General features: G+C 42.8%; 1 protein-coding gene across 1 annotated transcript; it reads left to right on the top strand.

Annotated features, from left to right (window-relative positions):
• The first annotated feature begins 1,528 nt into the window (after nucleotides 1-1,528).
• Nucleotides 1,529-11,954, top strand: LOC306743542 (NLR family CARD domain-containing protein 3-like). Its single transcript, XM_079226063.1, has 7 exons — nucleotides 1,529-1,546; nucleotides 1,699-1,927; nucleotides 2,091-3,879; nucleotides 3,974-4,147; nucleotides 8,930-9,103; nucleotides 10,952-10,998; nucleotides 11,156-11,954. Exons 1-7 carry the CDS (start codon nucleotides 1,544-1,546, stop codon nucleotides 11,728-11,730), a joined length of 2,991 nt encoding a protein of 996 aa, XP_079082189.1. The 5' UTR covers nucleotides 1,529-1,543; the 3' UTR covers nucleotides 11,731-11,954.
• Nucleotides 11,955-17,392: the final 5,438 nt, after the last annotated feature.

Raw genomic sequence — 17,392 nt, 5'->3', positions numbered from 1 at the left:
TAAACTCTGAGAACAAAGACTGAATTATATCTCATGCTTAATCGCTATGGAGACATCGGAGTCAGCGGATCATTTCAAAAAGTCCTGCCGAGATGAGGCTGCTCTCGGTGGGCAGCAGAGCGCTGACTGCCTGGTCCCGTGAGCAGGACCTCAAATCTCCGAAATCGTCTCCGTATATTTTTAAGTAGGCTGAATCTTGACAAACCGACCACAGATTTGATGCTTAAACAACTAACTTCTCACCTGAAAACATCCTAAAATTACATTCTGTGACTCAAAAACACAGCATTCAGAACATTCTCATCCGCCACTGTTCCCTGTCGCTGGTGCGAAATGCATTCTGGGATATTGGCTGTCCCAAGTACGCACAAGTCACCTCTGATGCATCTTGGGTAAAATGAGCAGAGCAAGTCACATCCGGGCGTTTGGTTTGGGGACTAGCTGCAGGGTTCTGGGTCTACATTCAGAGGTCTGGGGACTAGCTGCAGGGTTCTGGGTCTACATTCAGAGGTCTGGGGACTAGCTGCAGGGTTCTGGGTCTACATTCAGAGGTCTGGGGACTAGCTGCAGGGTTCTGGGTCTACATTCAGAGTTAATAAGCTATGCAGACATGTGTCAGAAGTCTGCAGGCAGAGTGCAGTTTGATGAGGAGTCAGTGGTTTTAAAGAGTTGTCTGTTCGAGGGTTGTCCTCATGAATCCTAGTTGTTTTTGGTAACTAGGCTTTTTTGTTGGGACTTCCTAAGATTTGAACTGTTTAGACACATTCAACCATCGGTGGTTGAACTTTGGGTTTCATATTGTCCACTGACTGTATAATCACTGGTGAACTTTAAATGACTGTGTTCTTTGTGTTCTTTAATGTCTGCTGGTTATCTTTGGAAGATCCTAAATATAAGTGTCTCCACCGCTCAGAGACAAACTTCTACAAGATGTGACTCCAGTAGTTTTAGTTATTGTGTCTCATTGTAGCGAGTTGGTTGAATAAGAAAACAACAAGTCACAATCAAGAAGCTGTGTCTTCTTTACCATTAACTACAAGTTTTGATGAAAAATTACATAAATTTTACTGTCCAATAAAACCAGTGGAAGCAGAAAAATGAATCTTGTATGTTCAGAAATCCTTTATGTTTAGTAATTCTCAGTGTTTCTATCAGTTCACAGAGAGAAAAGTCTCCTGAACCCAGCTGTGTGTCCATGAAGAGTGATCGGTCTAAAGGTGGTATGATTGAATTCAAAGATGGACGCCGTTCTTATGACCCAGAGTGAGTTCTTTAAACAGATGAAACAGATGACTAACTGTCACACAGATGGTCGTCCTTCATCTCCAGTCTTCAGCATCTGGTTTATGAAATGATTAATCATGACAGGACACAACATCTTTAACTTATTGTTGTATTTGTGTTTTAATATCATGAACAATAAACAGTCTGTGGAGCAAACACAATGTGAGCTGATTGTTCATGACTCCTCCACAGAGAGGACCAGGAGAGCTCAGAGGTTCCCAGAGGTCCGTCTGCCCAAACACACCTGGACTCCATATTTATGGTCTGTACATGTGCAACTACTTTTGCATCTATTCTGTTCACATCATCTCCATGCTGCACTCTTTAGACCAGTGGGTTGTCAGTCTGTCCAACATGGATCTGATGTTTGCTTCCATGGTTTTAGTTTGTCATTCATAGAATATTCTGTTCCAGCTGCTGGAGGAGAACATCCTCACTTTTGTGAAGGACGAGCTGAAGAAGATCCAGAAGGTTGTGAGTTCAGATTACCCAGAATGCTTAGAGATTCAGAGTGAGGATGATGAGGTGTTGGATGGTGAGGATGAAGAGCAGAGGAAGAGGAGCAGAGAAGCATTTCAGAAGATCTCACTGCACTTCCTGAGGAGCATGAAGCAGGAGGAGCTGGCTGACTGTCTGCAGAGCAGTAAGAGGATTTCTCTAAAGATTCAACATGCTGGATAAATGGGACGTTTACTAATGTCTCAAGAGATGGACCAGAATATATTCATAGACTCATTCTTTGTGGAAATGACATGTTGAAATCTATTCTTTGACTCATTGATGTTCTTTGTTGTGTGTTCATTCAGGACTTCCTGCTGGAGTTTGTCAGCGTAAACTCAAATCTAACCTGAAGAAGAAGTTCCAGTGTGTGTTTGAGGGGATCGCTAAAGCAGGAAACCCAACCCTTCTGAACCAGATCTACACAGAGCTCTACATCACAGAGGGAGGGACTGCAGAGGTCAATGATGAACATGAGGTCAGACAGATTGAAACAGCATCCAGGAAACCACACAGACCAGAAACCACCATCAGACAAGAAGACCTCTTTAAAGCCTCACCTGGAGGAGAGGAACCAATCAGAACAGTGATGACAAAGGGAGTGGCTGGCATCGGGAAAACAGTCTTAACACAGAAGTTCACTCTGGACTGGGCTGAAGACAAAGCCAACCAGGACATCCAGTTCACGTTTCCATTCACGTTCAGAGAGCTGAATGTGCTGAAAGAGAAGAAGTTCAGCTTGGTGGAACTTGTTCATCACTTCTTCACTGAAACCAAAGAAGCAGGAATCTGCATGTTTGAAGAGTTCCCGGTTGTGTTCATCTTTGACGGTCTGGATGAGTGTCGACTTCCTCTGGACTTCCACAACAATGAGGTCCTGACTGACGTCAAAGAGTCCACCTCAGTGGATGTGCTGCTGACAAACCTCATCAGGGGGAAACTGCTTCCCTCTGCTCGCCTCTGGATAACCACACGACCTGCAGCAGCCAATCAGATCCCTCCTCACTGTGTTGGCTTGGTGACAGAGGTCAGAGGGTTCACTGACCCACAGAAGGAGGAGTACTTCAGGAAGAGGTTCAGAGATGAGAAGCAGGCCAGCAGGATCATCCCCCACATCAAGACCTCACAAAGTCTCCACATCATGTGCCACATCCCAGTCTTCTGCTGGATCACTGCTACAGTTCTGGAGGTCGTGTTGAAGACCACAGAGGGAGGACAGCTGCCCAAGACCCTGACCGGGATGTACATCCACTTCCTGGTGGTTCAGTCCAAAGTGAAGAAGGTCAAGTATGATGGAGGAGCTGAGACAGATCCACACTGGAGTCCAGAGAGCAGGAAGATGACTGAGTCTCTGGGAAAACTGGCTTTTGATCAGCTGCAGAAAGGGAACCTGATCTTCTATGAATCCGACCTGACAGAGTGTGGCATCGATATCAGAGCAGCCTCAGTGTACTCAGGAGTGTTCACACAGATCTTTAGAGAGGAGAGAGGACTGTACCAGGACAAGGTGTTCTGCTTCGTCCATCTGAGTGTTCAGGAGTTTCTGGCTGCTCTTCATGTCCATCTGACCTTCATCAACTCTGGTGTCAACCTGCTGGCAGAAGAACAAACAACCTCCCTGTTGTCAAAACCTGAACCAAGACATCTCTACCAGAGTGCTGTGGACAAGGCCTTCCAGAGTCCTAATGGACACCTGGACTTGTTCCTCCGCTTCCTCCTGGGTCTTTCACTGGAGACCAATCAGACTCTCCTACGAGGTCTGCTGACACAGACAGGAAGTAGCTCACAGACCAATCAGGAAACAGTTGAATACATCAAGGAGAAGATCAATGAGGATGTGTCTCCAGAGAAAAGCATCAATCTGTTCCACTGTCTGAATGAACTGAATGATGGTTCTCTAGTGGAGGAGATCCAACAGTCCCTGAGTTCAGGACGTCTCTCCACAGATGAACTGTCTCCTGCTCAGTGGTCAGCTCTGGTCTTCATCTTACTGTCATCAGGAAAAGATCTGGAGGTGTTTGACCTGAAGAAATACTCAGCCTCAGAGGAGGCTCTTCTGAGGCTGCTGCCAGTGGTCAAAGCCTCCAACAAAGCTCTGTAAGTACAGAGAGAGTTAGATTCATAGATCATAACTTAAATACGCTGCTATCTTTTCCACGTATTGTTGTTTTCTTCCTCCTTGTCTCTTCAGACTGAGTGTCTGTAACCTCTCAGAGAGAAGCTGTGAAGCTCTGTCCTCAGTCCTCAGCTCCCAGTCCTCTAGTCTGAGAGAGCTGGACCTGAGTAACAACAACCTGCAGGATTCAGGAGTGAAGCTGCTGTGTGCTGGACTGGAGAGCCCACACTGGAAACTGGAGATTCTCAGGTCAGATCAAGTTAGTTTGTCTTCAATGATATAAATGTGTCTCTAAACTATCAGGTCCATTTAGTGTGAACAGACTCTCTCTTTCTGAATCTATGAATTTGTTCATCAGGAGGTCAGATTTCATGAACCACTTAGAGCAGGGGTCAGCAACCTTTCCTATCCAAAGAGCCATTTTACCCTTTTTTTCTCCCAAAAAATGTGTCTGATAAAGTTGTATATATAGTCATATTATAAATACAAAAACTATAGTTTGTTGTATTCATGAAATTATAGAACAAGAATGAAGACAATTCTTGAGATTGTATTGCTATTTTACCTGTTTTAACTATCAAACTCTTATGAAGTCGGCTACATTGAGATCAATTATGATGACAACGATGTGGACCTTGAGTCCTATCAATATGTGTGGCTAATGTGGTAGAGCAGGGGTGGCCAACCAGTCAGAGACTAAGAGCCACATGTTTTACTGTGCTACCGAAAAGAGTCACATCATACACATGAACATCACCCCATCCCTTCCTCACACACACACACACACACACACACACACACACACACACACACACACACACACACACACACACACACACACACACACACACAGACCTCTGCTCAGCCAGATTTAGTGTAAATGTCACACACCAACATGATGATGACAGAAATTGACTCCTACAGTACTAAGACCACAGGCCAGTCATTCTCAACACACACACAAACTCTCAGTTCAACCAAGTCCACAAACAAAAACATAATAATTTACAATAGCGTTTTTCTTTTACTATGCATGTTGCTTAGTGGGACTTCTGGCATTCCTTGCCTTGAACAATCCTCTTCAAATCTGGCTTGTATTCCGTTGTTGCCACTCGAAGCAATTCTTCCACATGGGTGTCAGTCAGAACAGATGGATGCTTTGATTTCACGTGTTTCAGGGTAGAAAAAAGACTCGCAGACGTATGTTGACCCAAACATTGACAGTATCTTAAGTAGGGATGGGTATCGTTTGGGTTTTTTCCGATACCGGTGCTAAACCGATACTTTTAAAACGATACCGTTGCCTGAACCGATACTTTTTTATTGCTAAGGCAATTTTTTTTTCTTCAAATTGAACAATATTATTAACTGTTTGAAGTATACTATAGATATAAATAATTAAGTACATACAAAACACACTTCAAACTACAGCTTCAAACCTTTTAACTTCAAACTATAAAAATATATATTTAAAAAAGAACAGACACAAGCATCATGGCCTGATGGGACCGTGTGCAACAGAACTCAGACTCTGTTGGATCCTAAAACTGCTGCTTTACTGGACTACACGTCACCATTAATATCAACTGGAGAGATTTGTTCCATCAAGCCGAGGACGGACGTTCAAAAGCTCGTGCTCGCTGGAAGCCCCGCCCCCTTGAGCCCCGCCCCTTGAACCCCGCCCCCTCGAGCCCCGCCCTGCATGCAGGCGGACAGAGAGCAGAGCAGCAGTGTGCTCTGATCCGCTATTTTAATAATCGTTTTTAGCGTGCGGGCACCGCGCTACCTTTTTAGTATCTATATACTGTGCAACTTTACAGAGTAGTGTAAAAAAAAAAGTATTTAAATCGGCTCAGGCACCGGAAGGAAGCACCGAAATCTGCGTTGCTTTTCGGTCCGGTAGGTACCGGACGTGTTGGTTCTCGGTACCCGACCCTAATCTTAAGCGCAGCTTAATTCATTTTCCCAAGGGGCCGCATGAGAAATTTGTACCGTTGTGGAGCGCCGAACCAATAGGCTGAACTTAATTCAATTAACTCAATATGAATGTTATAGCTTGATTAAAAAACTGTAAATTATATGATTTTGAGCTGCTAATGGTGAGAATACATGTTACAATAAGGCTATGAAAATATGTAAAAAATGTGATTACATTTTTTATGATTCTTTTTAAACCTTAGCTTAAATATGTACAGTATGTTAAAGACCAGCAATTTATTAACTTTATACAAAAGCAATCAGTGCTTTTGATGTTTTCCAGTTCAGTTCAGTTGTTCTTTCTCAGTGAGAAAAGTCCAGTCTGTGTTGCTTAAAAAAGTGCACTGAAGTCTGGTTGAATGAGGTGGAGATGAAGGACAGCTGGCAGAGAGAGAGGATCTGATCTGTTGACCTTCATCACTAGAATGTTTGTTCTCATGTAGGTAGATCCAAAGAGAACCAACATCTTCTGAGCATCTTTCCTCATGTGAGGAACGTTCTCCTCTTTGAGAGAAGAGTGAAGATCCAGAAGTGATCCTGACTTAAAGTGCTCTGCATAGTGGATCAGACCGCAGATCAGATCCGCGGCGGCTTTGCGCGATTAATGTTCAATCTGGAGGCGGAGGCTGCAGCGCGAGGCTCCTGTGAAACTGACCGCCTGTGAGAGCTCTGGACCGGCATAGCGGAACAGAAACTGCAGAACAATACGCTTTCACTTCAGTCGTCAAGTTGGCAACACTGCTCGTCGTGAGGCTGCGTAAGCGCGCACGCACACATCAATAAACCGCCTTCAAAGTGAAAGCAGTGCCGTTTGTATTGCATTCATGGCGTGCATCTTATTTATTTTTCATTTTTGATTGACCTCACGCGGGCCAGACTGGGAGAGCCCGCGGGCCGTAAGATGCCCAGGTCTGGTCTGAAGTGTTTGCAAAATCAATGAAAAGATTTTAAAAGAAAAAAAACACAAACACAAACTTTGATATGAACGTAAGAGCCGCATGAAACCAGGCAAAGAGCCGCGGGTTGGCCAGGCCTGTGGTAGAGTGTTGGTCCTAGAACTGCAAGGTATCAGGTTCAATCCCCACTGGAGGTTTACATTTTAAAACGCATATATTTTGCTTTGTTTCCACTGAGCGTCCTCACTGCGCCGGACTTTTTTACCAGCGGACGCCTCAGTGTCTCATGAGCTGCCACAGAACCAGCAGCAGTGGTGGAGTTTGGAGACGTGATCCACTTCCTGAAAGTAGATTTACTTCACTCAGTTTGCTGCAGCAGTTGAGGAATCGTTCTTCTGCAGCTTGATAGCTTGTTCTGGAAGAGTCTTTCAACAATAAATGTTTTGTTTGCTAATTTCTCGTCACATATCAAACATATCAGCATCGTTGGCAGTGAAAGCAAATTAATACGCCCACGAATTCAACTCTCTTTTTTCTCTGTGACTTTTATGTATTTATTTTTATCCGTTGATAGTTTAACGAGGGCGGGGCTCTGTAAATCACGAGTAGCCAGCTGCAGGGAGATCGATGTGATCGGTGTGATCGGTGTGATCGGTGAGATCGGTGAGATCGGTGAGATCGGTGTGATCGGTGTGATCGGCTGCTGCTCGGCGGCGACGTGGATGTGATGCACATTTTAGTTAAAACTATATTTAAACATTTTTTTATTTTCATTGACCCAATATCACCTCAAACTCCAAGATAAGAGGAGTTCCCTTTGATTTTCCGCTTTGCAAAAAAATAAAATAATAAAAGTTATTATTATTTTATTCCTTCCCAAAGCCTCCGGAGCTAAAGATCCGCGGGTTACCGACCCCTGACTTAGAGGAACTCGTCTCAGAGACTAAACTAGAGAACCTTGTAGAACAGACACATTTGATCCACAGTGGATTAATAAACGATGGTGACGTGTGAAACATAATTTTCTTTCATAATGAAACATCACAGGGTCGTCTTGTTGTTCCTCTCATATATGCTTTAAGATAATATATATTTGATCGAAGTAATGAATGAGAAGGAGAAATGCAGGAAAAGAGACTGAAAACTTGAATGTGTCTCTACATTTATGTCGATGCTCTGTTTTACTGTTGTTTATATCTTTTATGCTTATCTTTTACCCTGTATTATTTTATTGTATTTGTAAGGTGACCTTGGGTGCCTTGAAAGGCGCCTCCAAATTTAATGTATTATTGTTATTATTACAGTGACGATCTGTTGAGAGTTTAATGGTTGTTTATTTCTGATTGAGAACGTAACAAACAGAATATCAAGTTTAATTTCTTGTGTAGCCCCCTCTCTAATTGCTGTTCTAAGCAGGGGCCTCATACCATACCCCTGTTGCACGGGAGGTGCAGTGGAGAGGGTCTACTCCAAATATCGCGATACTGTTAGTGTGAGCTCAAACTCCCATGCATTTATACACATATACCTGTAACCTTGGTTAGTACCCCTTATTTCTTTAAGTAAAAATAACATTAGGTTAACACATGAATGTCGTACACACACATTGAATGCAACACCATCGACATTTAATCTGACCACAAACAACAACCCACGTTGTGTAACAAGAACACCCAAAGAGTATCTAGTAGTCCATGCTAGGGTACCCTATGTTGGTGCGCTTGTTGGAGCTCATGTCAATCCTCCACACTAAGTGGCGGATTGACTCTCAGGTCAGATCAAGTTAATTTGTCTTCAATGAACAAATGTGTCAATAATATAAAGTTTAATTTCTCTTTCTCGCACTTTGCTTTCTCTCTCTCTCTCTCGTCGGGAAAAGAACAGAAAACCCAAACTGTGTTTTTAACTCTAATAATCAACATTAAATATTTATCCCTCATCCTGATATTAATAATTCAGTACTTCCTGTTTCCAGTAGTGAACACTGAACTGAATTATTTTATCTTGTTTAGATTAAAAAAGCAAGAGTTTTATCCACTTTCACTGAACACATCATATTTGTTCTTTCTGATTCTTCTTTAGTCCAGACTCATTATCAAAGAGGATTTCATTTTGACATGAATATTATTTTTCTTCTTGTTGATTGTTGTCTCTTCAGACTGAGTAACTGTAACCTCTCAGAGAGAAGCTGTGAAGCTCTGTCCTCAGTCCTCAGCTCCCAGTCCTCTAGTCTGAGAGAGCTGGACCTGAGTAACAACAACCTGCAGGAGTCAGGAGTGAAGCTGCTGTCTGCTGGACTGGAGAGTCCACACTGGAGACTGGAGACTCTCAGGTCAGGATGTAAACATGTAAAACTAGTTGACACTCAGATCCTGATTTACATTCATGGATAAACTCGTATCCTCCTCCAGATTGTCTTAAGATGTGACGTGTGTTGTGTTGTGTGTTTGCAGGCTGTCAGGCTGTCTGATCTCAGAGGAAGGCTGTGCTTCTCTGGCCTCAGCTCTGAGCTCCAACCCCTCCCATCTGAGAGAGCTGGACCTGAGCTACAATCATCCAGGAGACGCAGGAGTGAAGCTGCTGTCTGCTGGACTGGAGGATCCACTCTGGAGACTGGAGACTCTCAGGTATGAAGAGGCTGCAGCCACAGAGCATCAGTCTGATAGAGGAGGTAGAGCTGGAAACCTGTTCTCTGTCACACTGTCAGCCTGGTTAATATGACCCTGACACACCAAGCTGACCTCAAACTACCAGAGACTCATCTAACTGTTTGTGTCCCACACGATGTTGCACGGTGTATCGATACTAAAAGGTACCGCGGTACCCGTACGTTAAAAACAATGTGACTTTGCATATCTTTAGTATCGATGCTTCATTAAAATAGTGTGCGATCAGAGCGCACTCACTGCTCTGCTCTCTGTCATGCTGCCTGCATGCATTGACTGCAAGGGGGCGGGGCTTAAGGAGACAGGTCTTAAGGAGGCGTGGCTTAAGGAGGCTTAAGGAGGCTGCCCAGCGCTCTCACAGCGAGTGATCAGGGGAGACATGATGGCCTCAATGCAGGAGCTCTTGCCGACTGTCCTCGGCTTGTTGGAACAAAAGATGAAGAAGTGAAATGTGAAAGTACTTTGGCTCCATTACAGACTGAAGGAAAGCCCACTGACACACAGAGACCCGTCTAACAGACCAAGGGAGGACACGTCAAACATGGCAGAGCTCCTTTCAGACAGACACCAGACAACAGGCTACATAGCCGTGTAGAATCAATGCTGTGATGGCACCATGTAGTGTTCATTAATATCTTGCTGGAGGCTAATACTAATAATATGGCATTTGTTAAGTGTTCAAAAAGCTGATAAAAGCTGGTTAAAAGGGAACCAGACAGATGTTTGATTTATTACTTTTCAGTCTCCAGTGTGTGTTTCCCTTTAGTCCAGACATTACTGTGAAAAGACAAAGAAACAATCTGTTTAAACCTTCTTGATGAATCATCACAATAGGAATGTGTTGCTGTTTAAAAGAGTTCAGCTCCACCTGGTTTTGGTTTGTTTTGCACTGAGAGACAGTTCTCTGGCTGATAGAGTGGACTTGTTGAAGCTACAGGTGACAGTCGGCCACAGACGCTCAGCTGGTGAACATAGTGGAGCATTTAGCAGCTAAAGAGACAGATGTTTCCCTCAGGAGGTGGAGACCAAACACAGAGCTAAGAGAGAGAATAGTGGACTTCCATTCATCAGGTGACACAAACACAAAGAGTCCTGATGAGTCATCATGTTGATGTGGAACTGCTGGATGTGGAAGCAGCTGGTTGATATCATGTCAGACACAACTACTTCATAAGCTGATAATGTGTCAGATGTTGTGTTTACAGCTTGTTTTCACTGAACCACAAACAGACAAAGAATCAACTGATGCAGGTTTAAACATCTGATTTACTGACTGACTGGTAGAGGAAACTGAGTCTGAACTGGAGGATGATTGTCAATACAATACTGATAATAATAAATCATGAATCAGTGAACGTGATGAGCTGTCGTCATCGGCCAATCAGAAGAAGCTCCATGAAGAATATGAGCTGATGAATAATAAGTGGTCCATGTGAACATGAATAACAAAGCTCTGTGATGAGAGTGATGTCATGTTCATGTGTTCATGCTGCTCTGACTCCTCCTCCTTTCAGGGTGGAGCCTGCTGGAGTCCGATGGGTCAGACCAGGTCTGAGGAAGTGTAAGTGTGCTTTGAGTTTGATTCATGAAAACATTCAACCGTCTTCAGACTGTGACATCACTCATTCACATCTCTGATGTCATCATCAAAGTGTCACTAGATGAACAGATGATAGATTCATAACTGCAGCTGTATTGTGTCTTGTTCTCTCCATCAGATTCCTGTGAACTCACACTCGACACAAACACAGTGAACAGGAAACTCAAACTGTCTGACAACAACAGGAAGGTGACATATGTGGAGGAGCATCAGTCATATCCTGATCATCCAGACAGGTTTGACTACTGTCCTCAGCTGCTGTGTAGAACTGGTCTGACTGGTCGCTGTTACTGGGAGGTCGAGTGGAGAGGAGGAGTTTCTATATCAGTGAGTTACAGAGGAATCAGAAGGAGAGGAGAGAGTAGAGACTGTTGGTTTGGAGAGAATGATCAGTCCTGGAGTCTGGAGTGTTATGGTGGTTACTCTGTCTATCACAATAAGACAGTAACACCCATCTCTTCCTCCTCCTCTTCCTCCTCCTCCTCCTCCTCCTCTGGTAGAGTAGCAGTGTATGTGGACTGTCCTGCTGGCTCTCTGTCCTTCTACAGAGTCTCCTCTGACACACTGATCCACCTCCACACCTTCAGCACCACATTCACTGAACCTCTTTATCCTGGGTTTGGGTTTGGGTTCAGGTTCAGGTTTGGGTCCTTGCCTGGTTCCTCAGTGTCTCTGTGTTCTCTGGAGGATTGAGAGTCTCCTCCTGGTAGAGAAACCTTCTCTCTGCTGTCCAGGTAGTTCAGCCTGTACAGGATCACACAGCTGATGTTAGTTAGCAGCAACCTGATCTCTCAGTGGTTGTAAACAGGTGCAGCAGGTGAGGGGTACCTGAGCTGGTCTGGACTCAGGGGGGTTGAGAGCTCTCTGGACTTGTGGTGTTGCAGATGGAGGTCTGAGAGCTGAGCGAGGTCCATGTAATGACCTGAAATGATCTGTTTCTGAGAGAAGAAACATGTTTTACTTTGTGTATAAAACTCAACTTTGTTGTCTTGAAACATTTGTTTGTGTGAAGAAAAACCTCAGAATGTCAAACGAGAGTCTTTCTGGATCAGATTCAGCTTCTGTGGGGAAATAATCACAACTTGTAAAGAGCTGTTTTGATTTGAAGAAACTAAATTCATCATCTTTTGTTATTTTTTCATTAATTCTTTTTTTATTGTAAAAATAAAAAGACAATACATAGACATAACATCAAGAGGACGACAAAACCGTGAGATACAAGCCAGCAAAACATTATATATTCAGGGTATAGAAGTACGGTGTGTGTGTGTGTGTGTGTGTGTGTGTGTGTGTGTGTGTGTGTGTGTGTGTGTGTGTGTGTGTGTATGTTTTATTATTTCATCTAAAAAAGGCACAAAGTATAGATGAGGGCAGATTCATATGTGTGTGTGTATGCATGTACGTGGGTTTCAATTGGGTTTCAGGCTAAAAAGGACAAACAAGTGAATATGAATAGAATGAGTCATGAAACAGTGAAGGATGACCAGGTGGAGTTCTGTTGTATTGTAAATGATGGAGGATGTTAGACTGTCCATTGAACTGTGTGATCATGAGGTTTCTCCAGTGTGTGATGTGTATGTTATTCCTTCATCTCCAGGTCATGAGGATAGTTTTCTTGGTGATAGTTGAGGCCACGAGGTCACCAGCGTTAGTTTGGCTGAGCTTTATTGTAGAAATGTCTCCTAGTAAACACAGGGATGATGGGATCAGGCCATTTTATCTTTTTCTTTTTTCATCTTTTCTTCTCTTCTTGCATTATCTTTAACCTTGTTATTGTCAAAACTAATAAAACTGGTTTGTATGTTGTACATTCCAACCAAAGTCCAGTGTTGCTGGTCTCTGAAGGCGTCTGGTCGTCTCCACACGGTGAGAGAGCTCTTCTCCTGCGATGGGCTGACAGGAGTGAATGATTGGTTCTCCTGAAGGTTCCAACCACACGGGGTTCCTCCTCCAGTGGTGGCCTCTACAACCTTTAAAAACCACCTATCTTTAGCCCTTTCCTCTAAATGTCATCCCCAAACTAAAAAGGGTGCATCTCTGCCACCACTAGGGCTGTTTGAATAATGTTGGTTATAATAAAAGGTACACATGTGAACATTTAGGTCAGATGTGTAAATATCAGTGGACTTCTTTGAACTTTGTTTTCAAACACATTTTTTTTGTATATTTCAAAATGTTTGCTCTAAATTTCCATTGAAACTATTTATTTAAAGCACATTTGATGAAGACAGATTTAAAATATACCAAATATTTTGTGTATTTTAAGTAATATTTTAGTTTATTTAGTAAGTAAACTTATTCGTGCTATTATTTCAATATATTAATATTCTTTTGTATTGTGTTAAAAAGTATTAGTGAAAATGCACCGAAAGCACTTTTTTAAATTATATATTTTGGTATCTTTCCGTTTTAGTATATCTTATTCATGCTTATATTTCAGTACATTATGTGTACATTTCCTTGAGAAAAATGTAAATTATTATTATAAATACAAATATTATTTATAAAAAGACATTTAGTCACTGTTTCAACACAAACTAACATTTAACCAACAAACAACACAGAACAATAAATACAGTTGAAACTCTTCTTGTCGTTCAGAGCAGTGGAGGTAACCCTGCATATGGTTCCCCTACATACGTTCTCCTGGTTCTGCAGAACAGAACATGATGTGACAAATGCAGAATGTTTGACTCTCATGGGGCAAGTTTGTTGAAATATTCAGAGTGATTAATATTTAAGGAAAGACCTCTGCTGCCCTCTAGTGACCAAAGCTGAGCATATTGTTTAGTGGCCTGTTTGAAAAGCTTTTTCTGAGTATGAACCTGAGTTCTATGAAGAAATCATGTTGCATGAGAGAAGCCTGTTCAGATATGAAAACAACAACAATACAAAATAAAATGCAGCACAAGCAGCTCTCTCACTAGATGACATCACAATGACATCACAATGTCACGCTCTCCTGTTCTGAACCACGATCCTTTTGCACAGCAGATATATGAGCAAGAGGTCAAAGGTCATGAGGAAGTCGTATGTCCTCATTAATGCATAAAGCTGCAGTGTGTCCTAGAAGTAAACAGAAAGAGTAAAGGATCTGGAACGCAGCCTAAGACTCATACGTGGGTAAGTTGTCCCGCCCCAACAGGTTCAACCAGACCAACAAAGTGGAGTGAAGAATAAAAACACTGTCAGGTCAGACTCTGTTGTCTTAGTGAATGTATTTATTCAAGATCAACTCTACATGTACAAGAACACAAGGTCCCCACTAGTCTACATGTACAAGAACACAAGGTCCCCACTAGTCTACATGTACAAGAACACAAGGTCCCCACTAGTCTACATGTACAAGAACACAAGGTCCCCACTAGTCTACATGTACAAGAACACAAGGTCCCCACTAGTCTACATGTACAAGAACACAAGGTCCCCACTAGTCTACATGTACAAGAACACAAGGTCCCCACTAGTCTACATGTAAAAGAACACAAGGTCCCCACTAGTCTACGTGTACAAGAACACAAGGTCCCCACTAGTCTACATGTAAAAGAACACAAGGTGACAAAGCTCCTCTGAACATCTGGTCTCCACTACAGAGTCCAGTCTGTTGGCAAAGACACTCTTTACAAGTTGTCTGGATTTGTCCACAGATGCTGGATTTGATCCTGAAAGACTCTTGTTGGAGCTGTGAGGAGGTTTCTGTGCACAATGACATGTGTGAACATGTGTGAACGCAGCTCAGACTGAGACTCAGTAAACCAGTCAGACTGCATACTCTGATAGTGACGTGAGGAACTCTCTCTGGTGAAGGATAAGAAGCTGCGTCACTTCACTTCGTCTGATGCAAGTTGAAGTTGAAGTGAAGCACGAAGCTCCTTTTCTCCACAGACCTGCTGAGGACAGAAGAGAGCTGCACTCTGATGAAGTCCACGGCTAAACCATCAGTAAGTGGAGCTGTGGTTGGTTGAAATGACGTTATTGATTGTTGTGAACGTATGACTCTTTAAAGCTGCTTTCAAACACGCGGCAGCTGGGAAACAAGATGGCCGCCTGTGTGCTTAAACAGAGAGAAGCTGCTGTTAGTTTGAATGTTGAAGTCCAGATGAAGTGTTGCTCTGAATGATGACACTGTGATGAAGAAGAGGAGTTCAGTCTGATCTGGGGTCTGTCAGGACTCTTACTGACGTGGAGGGGAAGGCAGTAAAGGGTGAGCACTAGGACCCAGCAGAGACCAGAGAGCTCACCTGGGCCTTTGTTCCTGCACTGAAACACACCTGAGAGACTCTGTTTGCTCTCACCTGCTGCTTTCAGTCCTTTAAGTCCACAAAGCTTCATGTTCATTTCTCCTTCTGGTTAAAGACATTTAGTCCATTTTCTACAGTGTTTGAATGTGTTAGTGTTTTCTTTAGTGTTCACTTTTCCTCTCATTGGTCACCAGGTCGTAGTCGACCTTTTACTAACTGATCAGATGGTGACGTGAACGATCCCGTCCAATGAAAGCTTGCACATGTGACCATGTGACCACAGTGTTTCCTATGAGGACGTTACATGTCATTCTACTGTTCTGTGTTTTACTGACTTCTGGACTCTGGAGGAGATCATGAGGAGAAACAGCACAGCTCCATTTGTTGAAGTTGATGAACAATATTTAACTTGTAAAACATGTAAACTTATAGGATGAACATTTAAAATGACGTCTTTTGACATGTTGTTAACGGGGTTTAAAAGAAGCTGAAGTGAAGTTTGTTTAATATTCAGAGATCTCAACTTTAACAGACAAATGTTGGAGATCAATTGAATAATGATATGAAATAACCAAAGTTAAATTAGTGACATTCAATATGCAGTATTTATGCAGTTTTCTCTTACACCTTTTACATGTGTATTTACAGCCAATATCTGTATTTATTTGTATTAGAATATATTTTATTTGACTGTAATTCAATGAGAGCTTCTGCTGCCAGACTTTTTAGCATTTTAAAAAGATGAATGCATATTTTGTTCAAAGTGTGCACAATAATCAGCAGGTTGTAGTCGACCTTTTCTTAACTCAACTGTCTGAGACACTTTTTCTATTCAACGTTTCTCTCCAGACTTTTCTGAGTTAAAGAGGAGCTGAGCAGCAGAGACAGAATGTTTCCTCGTGTGCTTTGAGTTTTCACTGTAAAAGAAAATCAAGATCAGTCTCAATCATCAAAGAATGCACACAGAAAGACTCACAAATACATTCCAATGCACACAGAAATAAATTACGATTTCTATAGATGTAAAAAAAAAAATCACAAATATATTTCTGCATTTGTATGTATTAGTTTGTGGATCGCTCCACATGTGTGTGTTTTTGTTAGACTCCTCTGACGTGGCTGGATTCCCAAATGTGTTTTTTTCAACACGGACCTATCTGTAGCCAATCAGACGTCGCCCTCATTTTCAACCAATCACATGAGGGCAGCTCCCCCTCCCCTCCCCACGAGGCTGCAGCGTTACAGCTGCACAGTTTGAGGAGGCGACAGGTGTTACGGGTTAACAGGCCGCCGTGTTATCTGGTGACTTTGGGCTGAAAGCGTCTGCTGTTGTCGTGGTTACGGCAGCTGTTGAGAATACAAGAGAACTCGTATCTGTCCTCGTGAATGTTGTTTTGTTTAATTCATTCAATGTCTAACCTTCTCTGAAGTCTCTGGTCTAAACACACCGGACTAGACGTTGTTGAGTCTCTTGAGGAAAAGAGTCCACTCCAGTTGAAGCGTCGCTTCTTGTTTATGTTGAAACAGGAAGTCAGCAAATTGCCCTTCCTTTGAAATAAAGTTGGTAAAAATAGTCTGTTTTATGCAAATATCTGTCACGTAAATAAACTCTGTAGTGCAGGAAAAAGAAGAAAAAGATATAAGTAAATTCAATTTATGGGATTGGAACTCATATCATTGGGTTAAAAGATGATCAAAGGTCAGAAGCATTACCACTAGACCATGATAGAGATGGTGGGATGATGTCATAGGTCTACAACGAAATAATGTACAGTCAGCAGTCGCTCTTAAAAGACAACCAGAGCAACCAGAGAGCAACAGAGAGCAACCAGAGAGCAACCAGAGAGCAACCAGAGCAACCAGAGAGCAACCAGAGCAACCAGAGAGCAACAGAGAGCAACCAGAGCAACCAGAGAGCAACAGAGAGCAACAGAGAGCAACCAGAGCAACCAGAGCAACCAGAGAGCAACAGAGCAACCAGAGCAACAGAGAGCAACCAGAGCAACCAGAGAGCAACAGAGAGCAACCAGAGCAACCAGAGAGCAACCAGAGCAACTTGTGACCACACTACCCAGCATGCAGCATGTTGACTTGAACTGCGCAGCACTTTACAA

The sequence above is a fragment of the Taurulus bubalis genome (assembly GCF_910589615.1).
Source record: "Taurulus bubalis genome assembly, chromosome: 11".
NCBI classification, from domain to species: domain Eukaryota; kingdom Metazoa; phylum Chordata; class Actinopteri; order Perciformes; family Cottidae; genus Taurulus; species Taurulus bubalis.
The sequence above is the reverse complement of the archived record's forward strand: the minus strand, read 5'-3'. Positions and strand labels throughout refer to the sequence as shown.